The sequence below is a fragment of the Platalea leucorodia genome, assembly GCF_965183815.1.
Source record: "Platalea leucorodia genome assembly, chromosome: 21".
In the NCBI taxonomy this organism is placed as follows: Eukaryota; Metazoa; Chordata; class Aves; order Pelecaniformes; family Threskiornithidae; genus Platalea; species Platalea leucorodia.
The window spans coordinates 828,051-846,256 of NC_138843.1; the positions used below are offsets into that span (position 1 = coordinate 828,051).

Sequence of the window (18,206 nt, forward strand, 5' to 3'; positions counted from 1 at the left end):
GGCAGCAGGTGATGCCTGTGCTCACCTGCCCAAGTCGAGCCCCTGATGCCGGAGCCCTGCAGGACGACCCGTTTGGTTGGAGCTGCTGGTTCAGCTGGAGTGGTGCATTCGTACAGCTGGTGCTGCTGGCGCAGGGGTGCGTGTCTGCGGAGCGAGAGCCCAGCGGCAGAGCTGGGGGTTGGCGCAGACCCCCTTGCACTGCAGGAGCACTGCATGTTGCAGTGGCTTTCTCCCCTCGGCAGATTGGGATGGCCTGATGGGTGGAGAGGGGCCAAGGAGGGGGAACGTCTCCTGCTGAGCATACCCTGTTGTCCTCTGCAGCTCGGCCGGAGAAAATGAGCAGCCTGCTGGGAAAATTACCCAGCAGAGTAACCAGAGAGCCCTTGCTCCTGCCCCAGCCATCCCTGTTGCATGAGCCCCTGTGGGTGATGGCCACGCAGAGGGAGCCAGCTCTGCTTTTGGCTCAGGCTGGGAAGGACACTTGGGGGGGGGGATTTGAGACCCGTCCATCAGCAATCAGAGGGTTTCAGCTCTCTGCTCACCACCCGCAGGAAGATGACAGCCCGACACCTGCTCTGATGAGAGGAAAATCTTTCGCCATCCACCAGCCCCAGGAAGCACCACAGCAGCAGACGTCGTGGCTGTGTCCCCCACGCAGGCCCGGGGCCGCTCTCCCCACAGCCAGGGGTCTCTGCCAGCGGAAGCCGGGGGCTGCCCCGACCTTCCAGCAGGCTGGCAGGAGTGGGTGGCTGGGCACCAGGCACCGGGCACCAGCCCTGGGGCCGCTGAAATCCTGTGGGCTGAGCTCCGGGAGCTTTTCCATGGGATAAATGTGGAGGAGACAGGTTTAGACAACAATGACTAAAACTAAGCTTCAGCAAAAATTAACTCCAAGCAGAGGAACGTTCCAGGCGCTGCCGTTCACTGTCAGTAAAAATAAACCTGCAGGTTAAACACAGCCTTTTCCTCCTGGGTGCTCACGTGCCAGATCGGAGAGCTTCCTCCCAGTAAAATGGTTAAAAACCTAAAATGAAGTGCAAGCCCCAAGGTGTGTGGCATGGGACGGAGAGCAGCCCTGCGCTTGGGCGTCCCACACGGCCCTGGAGCACTGTCCCGCGTGGTCCCAGAGCACCATCCCCGCTGCACCCACCCAGGAGCTGTGCGTGGGGATGCCTGCGCCTGCCCCAGCCACCCTCCAGCCAGGGCCAGGGCAGAGGAGGGGGGATGCAGGAGCTGCCCAGCTGGTGCCAGGGTCGGCAGAGACCCGGGCAGCTGCCGGGGCCGTGCAGGCAGTGCCGCTCGCGGCGCTGGCACTGGTGCCGGCACAGGGAGGCAGCTGGCGGCGCAGGCTGGCAGCCTCCCCGCAGCCTTCGCCCTCCCCGTGGGAGGTGTGAGATCTCGCACTTCGCTTCGCCCCCACATCGCCGCCCACTGCCCTCCTGCCCCCGGCCACGGGGGGACCAGGCGTGAAAGCGCCTGGCGCTGCCGCTGGGGAGGGTGACACAGCTCCTGGCACCTGCCCGGGGTTGTCCCGCGGGACAGGGACGGGAGCAGGCACCGCTGGAGATGCTGCCCTTCCCCCTGCTGCTCCTGCGCCCTGATGGGATCCAGCACCATGGTGCAGGAGCGTGACTCCTCCTGGCACCGGGCAAAGACCCCAGCCCGCCGGCCCCACGGCCCAGCTCTGCCCTGCCCCGCTGGGCACCGTCCCCAGGGGTGGGACGGGGTCCCCAGGGCCCCTTGGTGCCAAGGGCTGCAGCAGGGCCAGCGGGCAGGGGCCGGGGCAGCCTCGTTAGCGCTGCAGCTGGCGGCCGGTGAGCTCCCACTCGGCAGCCGGGAGCTGGAGGGAGACGGAAGCATGGGATGGCGTTTGAGGCTCGCTGGAGAGCTGGCGGGCCCTGTCCCTGTGCCCGCCGGTGCTGGCATGCCTCCAAGCCACGCACCCCTTCTCCTGAGGCCGGCTCCTTCCCTCCGCCTGCCACTCGCACTGGGTTTTTAATTAGCGCTCCTCTGTATATTCAGATAGCGGGAGCCCAGAATGGAAATGTACAGGTGTCCCCTTGATCCAGTTTCCATGGTTGCCGCATCGAGGTGGGGGCTACAGCTTTTTTTTTATTTAATAATTTTATTACAGTGGCTTCAATCCGTTGGCAAAGGAGGGAAGGGGGAGAATGTGGGGGAATAAAAAATGCTGGATGAGAAGGCCACATTCCCGCGGCTGGGCTTATTTGCTGTCATTCTTTTTGTCTTATTAGCAAGTGCCGGTTTCCAAGATGCTCAAAGTCAAAGAGCTTGGTAACGAGATCCCAGACCTCTCTGGTGTAGGGAAAACAGCCTGGGCAGCCTCACTGGAGCCGCACGAATGCCCATGAGGCTGCCCCGGCAGCAGAGGTGGCCCCTGCAGCGGAAGGAGAGGAGCGGGATGGGGGTCGGAACAAGAGCTGAGCTGTGCTGTCATGTCCACATCCCTGTCCTTATCCCCATCCCCATCCTCATGCCCCCGCCCCATCCAGCCTGCCCACGGGGTTGTCCCTGCCATCCTTCTCTGGGACAGCAAGCTTCCCTGGCCCCAGCTTGTGAAGGGGCCCCGTCTGCCCCCGAGCGGAGGCTGCTGGGGACACTGGGCTCGGTCCCCCACAGTGCAGACTGGGGCTGGAGAGCCCAGGGGCATTCCGGGGGGGAGGTCCTGCAGCCTCCCCAGGGAATCCAGCTCATGCTCAGGGACCCCCGGTGCCGCACTCACTCCGACCTGCCCCGTCCTTGCGCAGCAGCACTCGGTCAGGGTGGTGGCTGCCCCAGGGCTCCAGGTGCCAGCGCCAGAAACTCTCCTCCTTTCCTCTGCACTGAATTTGTCTCAATCTCCTCTGGTGAGACCAGCGCGGTGTGTAAATGGGTCCATCTGTTACCGTTAGATGATTTAGCCCTGACCCTGTCAGTGCAAGCAGGCAAAATCCATTCTGTTTACTGGGGGGGGGGGAGGGCAGCTTTTGTGCAACAGGGGTTAAAAATAACGCGGAAACGGCACGGGCCCAGGAAAAAATCTGCTCTCCTCGCACTGCACCACGCGGCTCGGCTTGCCAAGTGCGTGGAAGAAATCCCCTCTCCTCCTTGCGCTGGCAGCGTCCCGTGCTGTGGCAGGCAAACACACACGACGAGCCACGGACCTATTAGTCACCAGTAAATGTTCTTTTCTCTCCTGATTTGTTTCCCTTAAGCTTGATGTTTTCCTCTCCTGCTGCCCCGGTCTCATTAGGCTGCAATTAAAACCAGGAATCAAAGCCACATGGTGCAATTAAAACTACACGCAGGATGCGGGATGCCACAGGGAAGCAGGCAGCCATCGCTTGGCTCTGCTCGCGCACCCAGATATCCTCGTCCCCCCGCCCGGCCCCAGGGTGCTTCTCTGGCGCGTGGGGTGTGATGACGGTGCGAGGCGACAGGACCGGCACGGGCTGAGCCCAGCCGAGCTCTGCCACAAAGGTCTTTCTCTTGCTCACGGCGTCACCAGATCTGGCGCCTGGAGGATGCACCGAGATGCATCCACTCTTGAAGCAAGATGAATTTTCCCAGCTGCGAGGATCATTAAACATACAGAGCAGCTCTGAGGGAAAGGAACAGACCGGCTCTGCTCAGTGCCTTTACACTAAGATTGAATCTCCCTCTTGCCAGGGCAGGGCAGTGACTGTCCCCGCATGGGACCCTCCAGCCCCCACGGCCAGGGGGACACGCTGACAGCCACTTGCTGCACCCTTCCCCATGGTTTTCCTTTAGAACCATCCTGGAGATGCAGCTCCCACCAGCAGAACCCGGAGCCTCCATGCTGGGTCACGTCCCCATTCCAATGAAGGATTCGGGGGAGAGCCCGCACCACCGGTGCCCCGCTCCTGGCCAGTTGAGCATGGCTCCGGGTGCCGCATCCAGCTCTGGCACGAGCTGACGCCGGCTGGGGCTGCGGGACAAAGGCTCGGCGGCACCGCCCGGGCAGGTGCATTGTCAGTGCCCGTGAGGCGCGACGGCAGGCAGAGAGCCAGCCGTGCAGTGCCTGGGGCAGAGCACGGAGGGGCCGGATCCTGCCACGGAGGGGCCGCATTGCCAGCGTGCTGAGCTCCTTCACAGGACAGGAGCAGCCGGCCCCACCAGCACCCAAGCTGCCGGCACAGCACCTGCAGCCAGCTGTGCCCTGGACAAGCACCAGAGCCGGTGCCACGCGGGAAGCAGGGCTTCACCCTGTGCAGGGCTGAGCCCGCAGAAGGGCAGAGACCCGCCACGCTCATTTGCCACAGGGAAGCCAGAAACTCCGGCGTCCCCAAGGCGCCGCCCCGCAGCCCGTCTCCCCGCAGCCCGTCTCCCTGCCACCAGGGCACGGCTCGACAGCCGCCCCGTGCAGAGGCAGCCCCGGCTTTGGAAATATATAGTAACAAGTGAGCGCAGGCAGCAGAAGTAGCAAAGCATATGGTAGGTGTTTGGAGTTTATTCCTGTCGGTGAGTGTCAGCAGCGACAGACGGCTGGGGGTGGGAAAGCAAGAGATTTTGGTAGGTGCCCGTGCAACACCACCCTACGGACACTACAGCTGTGGCGAGGGTGGGGACCCCGACGCCTCCCGCCGTGTGCCATCGGGGGGGCACCCGCATGCGCAGGGACCGGTGCGTGGCGATGCTCTCCTGGAGCCGGTGAGGCGCAGCTCGGGGCTGTCTGAGCCACCTCCCTGCACCCCACGGGTGTTTGGCATCAGTGGTGCCCAGGGCCGAGGCACCCCCAGCCTCACCACACTGTGCAAAAACCGCAAATAACTTGACCACTCCTAAACGAGCGGAGCCCTGTGAGCCCCGTCCATCCCAGCCAAAGTTCATCTGCCTGATCCAGCGGAGGATCCGAGGAGGACTAATGGCTGCTCCCTAGTCCCAGCTGCAGCTCTGCAGGTTTGGCTGGCCCTGGGGTTTGCCAGCGCAGGCAGTGACCCCGCTGCCACCAGGGAGCTGCCCGCTCAGCCCAGTCTGGCTCCGTGGTACCCAGGGGCTTTTGGCAAGTTGGCCCAGCGGCCAGACCCGCTCCCACCGCCTGACGCCTCTGCCAGGAGACGCTGCGGGCAGGCGGCCAGCAGCGGTGGGAGGGGAACAGATTGTCCGCAAAAAAGCGCGTCAATCCCTGAGCAGCAGCTCGGAGCAGGATCTCCTCCGGGTTTATACACTGTTTGCCTGAGCCCGCTGGGAGGGTTTGAGGGACAGGGCTCCTCTGAGGTCCAGTAACACAGGTGATCACACAGGGTGGGATGCACAGCTCACCTCCCACCGGCGGGTCCCTCCTGCGCTGCCCGGACCAGGACAGGGAGCAGGACCTGCCTCCCCCATTGCCATGCAGAGCAAGAGCTGCTAGAAGAAGGGTGATGCTTTGCTGGCGGTTGGGCTACCAGCAACTTCCCCCTGCCCCTAAAGCCCGAGTCTCCATCCGCTCAGCGAGGGGCACCCAAGCAGGGCTGGGATGGAGCCAGGCTGCGGTGCTGGGAGTGATGGCAAGAGGAGCCAGGAAACCCAGAAATAAGGCTGACGCTTATCTCCAGCTCCTGCTGCTGTGGCAAGCTGAAGTGCAGGCAGCACTCTTTAAGGACACTTCGCCAGCATCACCTTCAGGTTTCTCGTCTCCCCTGGCAGCACCCTGAGAATTGGGAGGGGGAAGAGCCCCCTCCCCAGCAGAGGCTGGCCAGCGTGACCGCGCTGCCTGCGGAGCTCCCAATGGCTGCTGCTCAGCAGCTCCTGCACTGCCACAGCCACAGCCACAGCCACAGCCACAGCCACAGCCACAGCCACAGCCACAGCCACAGCCACAGCCACAGCCACAGCCACAGCCACAGCCCCCCTGAGCATCCCACCCTGCCCAGGGTGGGCAATGGACAGCCCACAAGCACTCAGCCGAGCAGACATCCTCCCCTGGCACAGGTGAAATAAATACTCACCGAGCAGCAGCTCACCTGCTGCTCCTGTTCCTGCTAATTGCAGTGTTCTCACTTCACACTGATGTGCTTGATAAGATTAGTGATTACAGAAATCTCATATGGCAATTGGATTGAATTGGGAGCTGTGTGAGGGAAATTGGACTGAGCTGCAAATAGGAATTAATTATAACCTGGCAGCGGTGAGATTTGAGGTTTTGAATATATATTTTTATGTATTGCCCTGTACAACCTCTGGCTTTGTTGTGGGTGTGAGGGGTGCTGAGGGCTGCACTCGCAGCGAGGATGTGCTCACCGCCATCCGGGCTGCCACGGGGCTCGGGAAGGGGCTGCCGCTGTGACAGGCCCTGGGCTGGGACTCCTGGTGCTGCCCCGGTGCAGATGAGCACAGCCAGCGGCGTCTCCCCAGGAGCTCAGCCTGCCAGCGCTCCCTGCCCTCCCTGTTCTCCGCCTGGTAGCGGGCCGTTATCTCCATCACCATGGCAATGCCAGAGGAGCTCCATGCGGCGTGTCCAGTGCGATCTCTGGGCGCTGCCTCCGCCGGGCAGACTCGGCCGTGATGGCAGATGCAGTCCCACACCTGGCTCGCGCCCAAGTGGCCCCGGAGCGGGCAGGGGCATTAGCACGGCCCTCATGGGCCACAGGGCTGCCACCGCCCCGGGAGAGCCGAGGGAGGGAGATGGAGACATGTCCCCTTGCCCAGGGGCTTGGGGTCCGGGTGGGGAAGCAGAGGGAGAAATGGAGCTCTGCCCTGGCTGGCACCCACAGCATCTCCCAGCCCTTCCCCGCCCCGGCACTCCGGGTCCAGCCGGGTGCCCCCACCGCAGCGGGACCCCCTGTGGCACAGCTGCCCCCGGCTCAGCCAGAGCCCCCCCATGCAGGAGCCAGCAAGCGCCGGTGCCAGCCCACGGGCACAGAGCGGAGATCAGCCCGCGGCCCCAAATGCCGTATCGATCGTCACCCGTCTGCACTGATATTAAAGTGTTTGCCAGCAGCTGCTGGCGTTTAACAAATCCTCCTGTCTGCTTTGTTTATGCCATTTTTTTCCCTCCCACCTGGGCCTATTTGATGCTTTGGGCATTTTGCAAACATTTAAAGGCAGCATTTAAAACTCCAGCAGGCAGCTAGCAAAGAGATCCCTCACCCTGCAAAGCAGCCTCTGCCCTTGCCCTCACCCATCCTCGTAGCCGTGTGTTCCCGGTGCTCGCTCAGCGCAGTCCCGTGTGCTCCGTATGCCCACCTCGGCCTGAGCCGAGCCTGTGCTGGCTCCAGGGGCTTGCATTAATTTCTCCTCTGCCAGAGGAGATGGGGAGGGAGAGTCCAAGGCAGCGCTTCCCGTCTGCTCGCTGCCTTTCCCTGGCTGCGGAGGCAGGATCTGGCCCCTGGCCCCAGGTCCTTGTCAGATCGCCAGCCTCAAAGTAGGAGAGCAAAGGAAAAGCAAAACACACGGAGCGTGCACCCCGGGGCTGGCAGTGGCAGGCAGCACTGCCTGCCCTAGGGACACCCCGGCAGCTGCTGCTTCCATGGCGCTGGCTGCCAGCGAACCCGCCAAGTGCCGCGGGGCTGACAAGGAGCCGCAGGTCGTCCCTGCTCCCAGCGAACCCCTGGGTCCCCCAGCCCGGGGGGTTCTGTGTCCCCTGGAGGAGCACAGACCGCCAGCTGGCATGGCACAACTGGTGCCCAGCCCAGGGTGCCGGGGCGCCCGAGCCCAGGAGGAGGGCAGGGGGGAATCACTTTTCTCTGGCTTTCTCTCTCGCCTGATGTGACTACAAGGGATTGTGGGATTCAATTAAGTTCTGTTTTCCTCCCAGTAACAGTGGGAGTCTCTCCTCTCTGCTTTAAAACAGACAAGCTGCCATGGAAGACAAATGCTTGCAATAAAGCAAAGGAGTGTGCGTGCCGAGGGAGGCCGATGCTCGCGTGCAGCCAGCGCTGCCCGGGGCGCACTCGCCACTTCCCTGACGCACACCCGCACGCTCGTGGCCGCCCCACGCCTCTGTGCTCCTGGTCCCGCATGCAGCGCGTCCCGCCGGCCAGTCCCAGGTGCCCAGAGCTGCGTGGCAGAGTTGCTGTGGGCACCGGGCTGGCCCCGGAGCAGGGTCCCCCCGCACCTCCAGCCCGGCCGGTGACAAGCATGAGGCCGTTTCACCATCCGCTCCCACAGCTGGGAGCCAGGCTGTGGCCGTGGAGGGGCTGCCTCCACGTCTGCCCCAGGAGGTGGGGGGCTTGTAAGGGTGGCTACTGCCAAGCCTGGGGTGCGCCTGCGCTTCGCAGAGCTGTTGCCCCTCTGCAGGGCAGCGAAGGCTGCAGGGGTCTCGCCCCAGGCAGGAGCCAGGTTCCCCCCCCCCCCCCGGAGGTTTTCCTGTGCCATCTGATGGCTGGATGCAGTTGCCTGTTTGCTGGCCTGGTGAATCACATCCTGGGGGAACCATCGCGCTCGAAGGTGGCAGGTCGTGCTCGCCAGCAGCGAGCCCATGGCGGGCAGCGGTTTCGCACCTTGGGCACAGAGCCAGGGAAACACTGCGGTGGCTTCGCACGTGCTGTGCCCACCTCCGGCACCGAGCAGCCCCCACGGCACCGAGCAGCCCCCGCAGCCCCTCGCCCCTGGCACGGCGGGGGCTGCGGGCAGGAGAGAGCCCCCCCTGCCGCTGGACCGGCGGCCGAGGGTTGCCAGGCAACGGGAAGATGCTTTTTCTGACCAAAACAGTAAATCAGCAGCAGGGTCGGGTAGGGGGGCACACGGCACCACAGGGCTGGGGCTATGCAGGGGGGGACTCGGGGCTCCCCCAGACCCGACAGCACCTGAAAATCTGGAGAGGTTAACCAGCCATTGCTGCCCCACTCAGCCAAAAGCTGCCCCAGCCCCAGCCCCTGCTGAGGACCCCTGAGCATCGTCTGGGGACAGCGCTCAGCCCTGGGACCCCCCTGCCCGGCTGGAGGACAGGGAAGGGACAGGGTGCCCTCCTGCAGGGACAGCCCTCCTGGCCTCCTCCCTGGGAAACCCTCCCTGGGGAGTCCCGGCTCCACCACGCACCCAGTATAATATTGAGCCTCTAATTTGCCCTCTCCCTCCCTCACCAGCCATCACGCACGCAGCTAAATGAGCTCCAGGCAATTTTCTCAGAAGTTGAGTCCTTGCATTGTGGGAACACAGGACTAAAAATAGACAAGGTCTCTGTGTGCGTCTCGCCCAGGTGAATCTTGCTCTGGAGATAAGGGTAAAGGAGGCAGCAGCTGCCATCGGCTCCTCCACATCCAGCCATCTCCCCTCTCTGCCTCAGTTTCCTGCACAGATTGTGCCACCCAAACGCACACTGTGCCATCCCCCTGCACAACCCATGCATGGCTGTGTCGGCCTGGGTACCCCCAGCCAGGGAAACCCCCCATCAGGGGAAAGCTCCTGGGGCTCGAGCATCCCTCGGGGTGGGCGTTGCCGGCGATGGGCAGAGCTGCCCTCGGCCTCAGGCTCTCACCTGGCAGCCTCCAACGGCTGCGCTTCATCCGGGCATCCTCCATCCCAAGGGGCTGCATTGCGGAGAGGGGACATATCCCCCTGCTCCCCCCCAGCCACCACCAGCACCTTCCAATTCAGCGGCTCACCTCAGCCGGACCCCAGCCCTCCCAGGTCCAGCGAGGAGGCCACATTTCCTTCCCAGAATGACTCGATTACAAATTCAGAGTTAAATCTTCCCCCACAAGACGGCCCTCTCCACCCCTCTGACTGCTTCCAGTACTTTGAATGTTGAACACTTTCCAGGGATTTTTCGTGTATTCAAGCTGACCCCATCCACTCTAGTTCAGACTAACTTAATCAGCCTCATTTTATTGCTAACTGCTGTAGCTTTACACCTCTAGAAAAAGCACTACTTAAATTATTAGCACCTGCCAAGCTCTCACCACGCTGCTTTCTCTGCCCCTGTGGGGGCAGGAGGAGAGAGGGTGGATCTGTTTAGTGCTCCCAGCCTTTATTTCTACCAAAAATGACAAATTATTAGAATGGTGGAAATTAGAAAAATGGCATTTAGGTAACAGAAAAACCTCCCTCTTTTCTTCAGCAGTGTCTGGTTAAAAGCAGATTTGGAAATGGAAGGTGGGGAAAAGAACAGGGTAATCTGCTGAATGTCAGCAGCCGGGCGGGGGGGGTCCCTGGAGGGGCAGGGGAGAGAAACGGTCCAGAGGACGCCCCAGGAGCTGCTCATCCAACATCCATGTCGCTCGTGCCACGGAGCACTTGGGAGACACATCCTGGCAGCACCGCAGCAGGGGCATGGCTGGGCAGAAACCATCAGGTTTGTTTTCATGCCAAAACACTGCCAGAGCAGATCACTGCTGTGCAGGAGCCGGCCCGAGGTGCCGGGGTTTGGAGGGCAAAAGGGCTGTGAAGCTCAGAGAGCGGCAGGGAGGGCTTCCACCCCAGCGCTGCCATGGGGTCAGAGCTCAGCTGTGCTCCAAAGAGCCCCCGTGAGGGCAGCCCCAGGGCTGGGGGTGCTGGGCACCCAGCCCCCTGCAAGGGCAGCACTCCAGCCCACGCAGCCCGCTGCTGACAGCGAGCACAAAAACATCATCATATCACGTATCAAAAACATCATCATATCACCAGCACCGCTGAGAAGGAGCGCAAGAGCCAGGCTGGAGGAGCCAGCGAGGAGGAGGAAGGACTCCTGCAGGAGCGTGGGAAGGGGCTCTCCCTCACCGCAGCCCCGTCCCCGCGCAGGCGATGCCCTGGCTCAGCTCTGCCCCAGCTGGGACGGCCCCAGGTCCCCCCTACACAGGAACAGACCCTTTCCCCACATCCCCTGTTCTCCCTGGGAGATTTGCTCCTGCCTCACCCCATGGCTGGTCAGCAGCACCGGGGAAGAGCTTCTGAAGCGTTTTGAACCCCTGCAAGGCTGTCAGGAACAGGCAGCACCACCCAGAAGAGCAGTTGCCGCTCCATGGCTGGGCAGTCCCAGGGTCCCAGCTCTGCTCCTCCACCCCTCCACGGCCCAGGGAGCTGACGGGAAAGCAACAGGGCCAGGGGCATGCTGCAGCCACGACGATGAAAAGCAAAGGGAACGCCTCAGGGAAACCAGCAGCAGGGGCACCACCTGCATCTGTTTTAGAAATTACTTTATTGCACTAAAAAGGGGAAGTCATCTGTAAACAAACATTCCATTCAGGTATTAATATATTTTTTTCACTCCAAAAATGCATCATTAAATCTAGCCACAGAAATATCAAAGCAGGAACAGTAGAAAAGAGCTACAGGGGAGGAAAGACCCAGCCAGGCCACAGTCCCAGCTCCCACGCCGCCCTCCCGCCTGTCACAGGAGCGGGGCTCACAGCAGCACATCCCCGGGCTTGGCGGACAGCCACACGCCACTCGGCTCCAGCAAGGCAGCCCTGGGACAGGCGGGGGGGAACACAGCACAAGCCCCCATGCCCTCGGGTCTCCCCCCAGGGCCAGCCCCAACCCAAGGAGCAGCCCAGGGCCCTGCTCTCATCATCCCCCTTCCCCTAACCCAAAGGCATGCAGCTCTGCCGTGGGGGATGCATCACCCCCCAGCCCTCTCATAGAGCACCAAAATCTTTGCCCGGTGCCTGTTCCCCCTTCCCTCGCAGCCCCCAGCCACGCCTGGGTCCCACCAGCCCCTAGCAGGCACAGCATCCTGGGGACTGCAGCACGCTGGGGACCACAGGGTGCTGGTGAGGGGCGCACGGGGCAGCAGCCGACCAGGCAGGGTCCCCTTCCTGCCCTGGGTCTGCCCAGGGGCAGGATGCTCGCCCCCAGCCCAGGGACGTGGCCCATCTCCCTGTCCCACCCTCCCCAGAGCCCCCATCTGCCCCTGGGGCGAGCCTGGGCCCTCGGGGCTGGGAGCATCCCCTGTGTTGGCTCCTGGGGGAGCAGTGAGAAGCCTCAGGTGGGAAATCCTCCATGAAGGAGAGATGTGTCTGCTCCTTACGTCCTGCACAGTTTGTTTTCAGCCACAAGCTCGACAAACAGCCACGATCACCCCAAATCCCCCCGACATGCAAACACCACGCTATCAGAACCATGCCTCGCGTACCTGAAACATATTTACAGACAGAAGTAAAACACGCTGGGAAAGATCAGCCTCGGATATAAATAGCCAACACTGAAATCTGCCATCTGCTGCAAAGGACAAGGAAGGAACATCAGCTGCCACCGACAGAGGTTAACACAGAGGGACACGTGTGTGCGTGTGTCCACACATGCTGCAACAGGCAGGGACAGGAGCACTGCAAATTCTGCTCCCGTCCACAGAAACATGCAGAGCCCGATGCAATGGGTAACACCACACCAAACAACAAGGTGTCTGTTTTGTCCACCCACAGAAACGCCCCGGCTGGCATTTCCCTCACTCCCAGTGCCTCCTGCCAGTTGATGGGGATGGCAGGGAGGGATGGGAAGCGGTGGGAGCACCCCTCTCTGCCCCAAAGGGAAACTGCAGAGCCAGGCCCGTCCCTTTGGGGAGCCGGATCCCACTGGGCACAGGGCTCTGTGGCCCCATGGGAGGCATCCCTCCTGGCTGGTGGGTGTAGCTGCTCACGAGCCCACGAGCCCCCGCAGGTGAGGGAGGGCAGAGGGTAGGGGAACCACAGCCATAGCTACAGCCTGCCCCACTGCCCAGCAACACCTGGGGATGTCCCCAATGCCAGCCAGACCACCAGCGCTCAGGGAGGGCTACGCCTGTCGCCTCGGCTTGGGTCAGCAAGCACGTCTGCTGGGACCACCCATGTGCCCAGGGCGAGGGGTGCCAGGCCCCCCCATGGCAGTGCCAGCCCCCGGCATCTCCCTCCCATGGGCAGGGGACAGGCAAAGGCAGCCTCCTGGATTTGGGCAAACCCAAAGCCCCTGAAGCTCTGTAAGCAGTCTCCTGCAGGGGGTCAGCAGCAGGGGACAGTGCTGGGGGTGGGCAGGGAGGGCGTCCTGGGAGGCTGCGGGTGTTGGACCAAGCTGCCTTGCACATCTGTGTAGTCCCACAGGGCTGGGAAGAGTCCAGGAAAGGCTCAAACCCCACAAACCTGACTCATCCCCCAGGGTCACCTCCCTTGGCCCACTCTTGGGTCACCTCTGCAGTATTTTCTCTGCAGTTTCCAAGACTAGAAACTTGTCTTTTAAATTAAAGCTGAGATCAAAGCTATCACCTGACTCCAGTAGCTGGGGCTTTGAGAGAGGTGGCAGTAAGTATGCTACAGAGATCTACCCACCTCCAACCTTTGTGCTGGCCAGCTGGAGACCACGGGCACCAGGGAGGGAAGAGCCCAGCAGGTGACATCCATCCTTCCCAGTGGAGACGGGGCCAGTGGCTCCCTGCTTCCCGCTGGGCTCCAGGAGACGCAGCCCCGGGAGGGAGCAGGGAGGGAGCAGAGGGGAGAGGCTGCGGCTGCTGGCCCTGCCTGCCCCACCGCAGGAGGGCTGGTGCTGGCAGAGCCCCATGGCAGCACCGCCCCCGGGGACCCCCACGCTCTGCCACGGCCCGGTCCTCCAGCAAGGCTGGGGGACAGGGCTGGCCTCCCCCCCTCGCCCCGGCCCCGCAGGCAGGCTCGCTCCCTCTGGGGCTGGCAGCAAGCACCTACAGGCAGGACAGGAGGGCAGTGAGCGGCACCTCCTTCTCCCCCAGCAGCGTGTCCCGCTTAAGGCTGCTGCCCTTGTTGACCACCTTGAGCTTCAGGGACATCTTCCTGGCGTGGCCGGGGCCCAGCCCATCGAAGAAGAAATCCTCATTGAAGACGGGGTTGCGGCTGTTCTTGACGATGGTGCTGCGCTGCTTCTGCAGCTTCCCAGGGTTGAGGCACAGCGAGACGCAGCAGTTGATGCTGCGCAGGTCGACGAGGGCGTCGTAGAGGTCCTCGGCGGAGACGAGCCGCACACGCAGCCGGGCGTTGGAGGGGTCGTACTCGGCGGCCAGGCGCAGGCTTCCACCCCGGCTGAGCCGCAGGCTGTGCTCCCGGTCGCGGCCCGGCGGCAGGTCCAGGGGCAGCAGGGCGGCAGGCGGCTGCCCCCCAGCCGGGGCGCTCCTGGCGCGGCGCTGGGCGCTGGGGCTGGTGTCGGCCGAGCTGTCGTCGGTGGACAGTGAGCTGTTGCGGGCTACCGAATGCTTCAGCTTGATGACCTTGGACTGGCTCTCCTGGCTGAAGATCTTCAGCAGGGAGACGGAGCGGGAGAGCAGCGGGGAGCCAAAAGGCGAGGACTCGGCCGAGGAGCACGTGTCGCTCTCACCGCCGCTGAAGTAGCGGCCGGGGTGCATGAGGGCTGCGCCCAGGTCAGTGGGTGCCCGGGGCCCACTCTCGCCATTGAGCTTGGCTCTGCGCTGGGCGCTGGGTGAGGTGGCTGGCGAGGGGCAGAGGCTGCTGTGCTCGCTGTGGAAGAGCGACTCTTTGCGCCGCGTGTGGGGGCTCTCCACCAGCGTGGCGAAGCCATAGGAGGTCTGCGCCTTGGGCACGTAGGGCAGTGACATGGCTGTCTGCGCCTGCGGGTCCGCGTTGGTGCCGAAGCCCCCCTCGGCCGTCCAGTCCTCGGCGCTCTCGATCTGGATGATGTGCCTGCCGGCGGCCCGCGGCCGGGGGCGGCTGGATGGCCGGGGGCTGCGCGGGGGCTTGCGCCCAGCCAGGTCCTGCTCCGAGGCCGAGGGGCCCAGGGCGGGCGCTGCAGGGGGCTCAGAGCCCTCGGCCTCGGCAGGCGCCGCGCTCAGCTTGGGCGGGATGAAGAAGTCGGGGATCTTGTCGGGGGTGAGGACATTGCTGTAGCGGGACCCCCGCGGGGACTCCTCCGGCCCCGCAGCCCGGGACCCGCCGTTCTCCGCCACGCCGCGCAGCCGCTCCAGGAGCCACATGTTGCCGCTGGGTGCGGGGCTGGAAGAGACCCGAGGGGCAACGCTGTCACCGGGGGCCGCGCACCGGCAGGGGCAGACCGGAGCCGTCAGCCTGGAGGCAACCGGAGGCACCGAGAGACGGGGACCCGCCAGCCCGGGGGGTTGGGGACAAGGGTGGGAGGGAACCGGCCGCGCCGATGGGCGCCGGGACCCGCCAGCCCGGGGATGGGGAACGGGAAAGAACCGGCCGCGCGGAGGGGCGCGGACCCACCGGCCCCGAGCGATGGGACGGGACGGGGCGGCCGCGACGCGATGCCCGGACGGACGGACGGACGACCGATCGACGGAGGGAGGGAGGGAGGGAGGGACCGACGGACCGACCGGCGCCGCCGCGAGCGGGAAGTTGCCGGTCGCCGCCGCACCTGGAGCGGAGCCGCCGCCGCCGCCGCAGCCCGGGCGGGGCGCGCGCGGACGCGCTTTTATACGGCGGCGGCGGCCCCGCTCCTTCCCCGCGCCGCCGCCGTAATCCTCCGAGCGCGGCGCCCCCGCATTTCCCCGCCCCGCGCCCGGCCGGACCGGCACCGGCACCGGGCCGAGCGGCCCCGGGGTGCTGATGCTCGGGGGGTGCGGGGGCCCGGCCCCGGGACACCCGGCCGCCTGCCCACGGGAGCGGCGGGGCTGGGACGGGGCCGGGAGCGGGGACCCCTGAGGCGGGAGCGGGACGGCAGCAGCCCCGGGCCCCCCAGCGCCCTCCCGCCCTGAGCGCGGCCGGGGTCCGAGCCCGCGGGCCCGAGCCGTCCCCGCCGCGCTCCCCCCTCCGAGCTCTTGAGCTCATCAAAGCGCTGAACAAAGCCAACAGCACTCCAAGGCGGCTCGGAGCTCAAGCACTCGCTGAGTGCATTAAGTGGTTTAATATCGTGGCTGGAGGAGTGGGGGGAGGCAGTGCCACGCGTCAGACGTTTCACCAGCACCCGGAGGGGACAGCGCCGGGGCAGGATACGGCCCGGGTGGCGCTGGGGGCACCGGGGCACAAAACGTCGGGAGGATCCACGGAGCATCGCTGCAGGCCCCGGTGCTGCGGGGGGACCGGAGGGGTCAGGGTGATCGGCCCCAGCCCAGGCACCGCGTGGATTTATAGCCTTGGGGACAGGGATGCACCGAGCAGGGCGGCGGCACGAACAGGGGCCAGCGGCTGTTCCCTCCTCACTACTGCCCCATGGATGCCATCAGGCTGCAGGGACGGCACCATCATCCCACAGTGGTGCAGGGCTGGGAATAATCGCCAGGAAGGAGAGCCTGGCTTGGTGAGCTCCTTCAGCAGGGGCTGCTGCCCCTGGTTTCGCCATGCGTCCTCTGCCTGCCATGCCCAGGCCTCTCCCAGCAGTGAGTGGGCGCTCCCTGGCAGGGCGAGAGCTCTGATTTATGGAGCTTCTTGGCACATTGCTCTGCCTGGCTGGGAGCAGCAGCTCTGACCAACTGCAGACCCTCGCCAGGAGTGGGCCCTTCGGCACGGCTGCCTCTCACTGGCCACAGGAGTGGACCTGGGAAAAGCTGCTGGGACCCTCCAAACGGGGCATGTGGGGAGCAGGAACCAGCCAGGGCCTGGAGGGGTCTGGGCAGGGATGTCTCAGGGGCAGCGGTGGGGAAGGGGGACAGTGGTGTCCTGGCTCTGCACTGCGGGGAAGAGGGCAGACAGAGCCCAGGAGAGGAGGACAAGGCTCATGGGAAGGGGAGGCTGGAGAACAAAAGGCTGGTGTTTGCCTTTCCTCCACCCTGCACAACGGTGGGTAAACAAGGTGCAGAAATGGTTGAGTTCCCTTGAGATAACAAAGAGCGCTGGAGCTGGGCCAGCCCTTCCCGCTCGGCTCGGGGCCAGCCATCTCTGGGGCACGGAGGGGAGCGGGGTGCTCGGAGCTGCCTGCTGCCTGCTGCCTGCACTGAGCTTGCCTGGGCTCAGCTCGGGGCAGGGCTGCCAGGTTTGAGGCAGAAGAGGAGCTGCAGTGGTCGGGCAGAGACGCTGAGGTCCTGAATGCCCCAGTTCCCAGTGAAGGGACAGCAGGAGAGACCCAGTGCTCGTGGCAGGAGCTGGCACGGGTGCTCACATCTCAGGCACCTCAGGGACATGGGCTGTGCCGGGGGCATCTGTTCCCAGCAGTGCAGGCAGGGGCTACAGCCGGCCCCACTGCCGGCACGGGGCTGCCAGAGACCAGCGCTCGCCTGTGGCACTGCGCTGCCACAACCACTGTGTGCAGCAGGAGCTGCCTGACCCAGAACAGAAACGGGCAGAGAACAAACACTTCGAGGGCCAGCAGAAAAACGTTTCCAGGGCCTCCAAAATGGCCTCTGGACCCTCGCTTGGCACCCAGCAGCGTGGAGTCGGGAGGGGTGCCTTTCCTCGCCTGCCTCCCCCTCGTCCAGGGCTCTGGATGGATCTGGGCAGTGTGGGATGCCAGGAGGGGACAGCTCTCGGGGCTCCAGAGCTGCCTCCCAGGCAGCGTGATGGGGAGCTGGGCAAGGGCTGGGCGAGACAGACAGGGGTTCCTCCTGCCGGCCTGGAGGCTGCCGGAGGCGTGCGGCGCCTGGCAAGGCCTGGGCATGGCACCATGGGCAAGCGACGCCTGGCTGGGGATGCTGGCAGGGCTGGGGATGCCGGCAAGGCTGGGGACAATGCCAGGGCTGGGGACGTGGCTGGTGGAGCCGGCAGTGTGCTACCACCTGCTGGAAGCTGGGAAGGAGAGAGCCCGGCAAGGAGAAGGGGCTGCTGCCAGGACCCTGGGATCCCTCCAGGGCAGGAGTGCTGCACACATCTCCTCTTTTCCAGCTGGTTAGCTATTTCATGAAACTTGCTGAGCACCAATGTCAGTCTCTTACCCCTCTGTCCAGGAAAACTGAACTGGACAGTGTTTGTTGTCAGCACATTTGGAGACCGACAGAGGGACAGTTGGTCAGCAAGATCCCCAAGGCCCTGGGAGTGCAAGGAGGCCATGACCCTCTGCAGTTGCTCTTCTGCGGCTTCCAAACCTTCCCAAAACACCTCGGCCTCCCGAGCATCACACAGGCTGAAGGAGCAGTGCTGAGAGGCGAGTCGCTCTCCACTTCAGCCCCGTGTTAACTCTGGAGCCTACAGACTGCTACTCCAAACACACGAGCAGCCACCAGTGGTTTCAGCACATGTGCTGCTATCCACTTCGCTCCACCATCGCCCAGCCCCAGCCTCCCATGGGCCCAGTGAGGACCAGTCCAGAGCAGAGCCGCACTGGGGGTGCAGAGCACACAGAAAGAAATCCAATTTCAGATGGGAGCACTCCCTGGTACTCTGAGTGCATTAGTCATGTCCATACTTAACTCAATAAAGGCCTCATATTTGTTTTAATTGTTTTTTGCTTCAAGAACACTGCTGTGCGGCTCCCAACCTGCCTCCCCCCACAGGGTCTGGCCCTCA

At 64.0% G+C, this 18,206-nt stretch overlaps 1 protein-coding gene across 1 annotated transcript; it reads right to left on the reverse strand.

The window, feature by feature from the left end:
• Positions 1-13,525: 13,525 nt before the first annotated feature.
• On the reverse strand, positions 13,526-14,785 carry C2CD4C (C2 calcium dependent domain containing 4C; the record flags this gene model as incomplete). The annotated part of the gene is made up of 1 exon (XM_082330947.1): positions 13,526-14,785. The coding sequence occupies one exon, from the start codon at positions 14,783-14,785 to the stop codon at positions 13,526-13,528; it is 1,260 nt and encodes a 419-aa protein (XP_082187073.1).
• Positions 14,786-18,206: the final 3,421 nt, after the last annotated feature.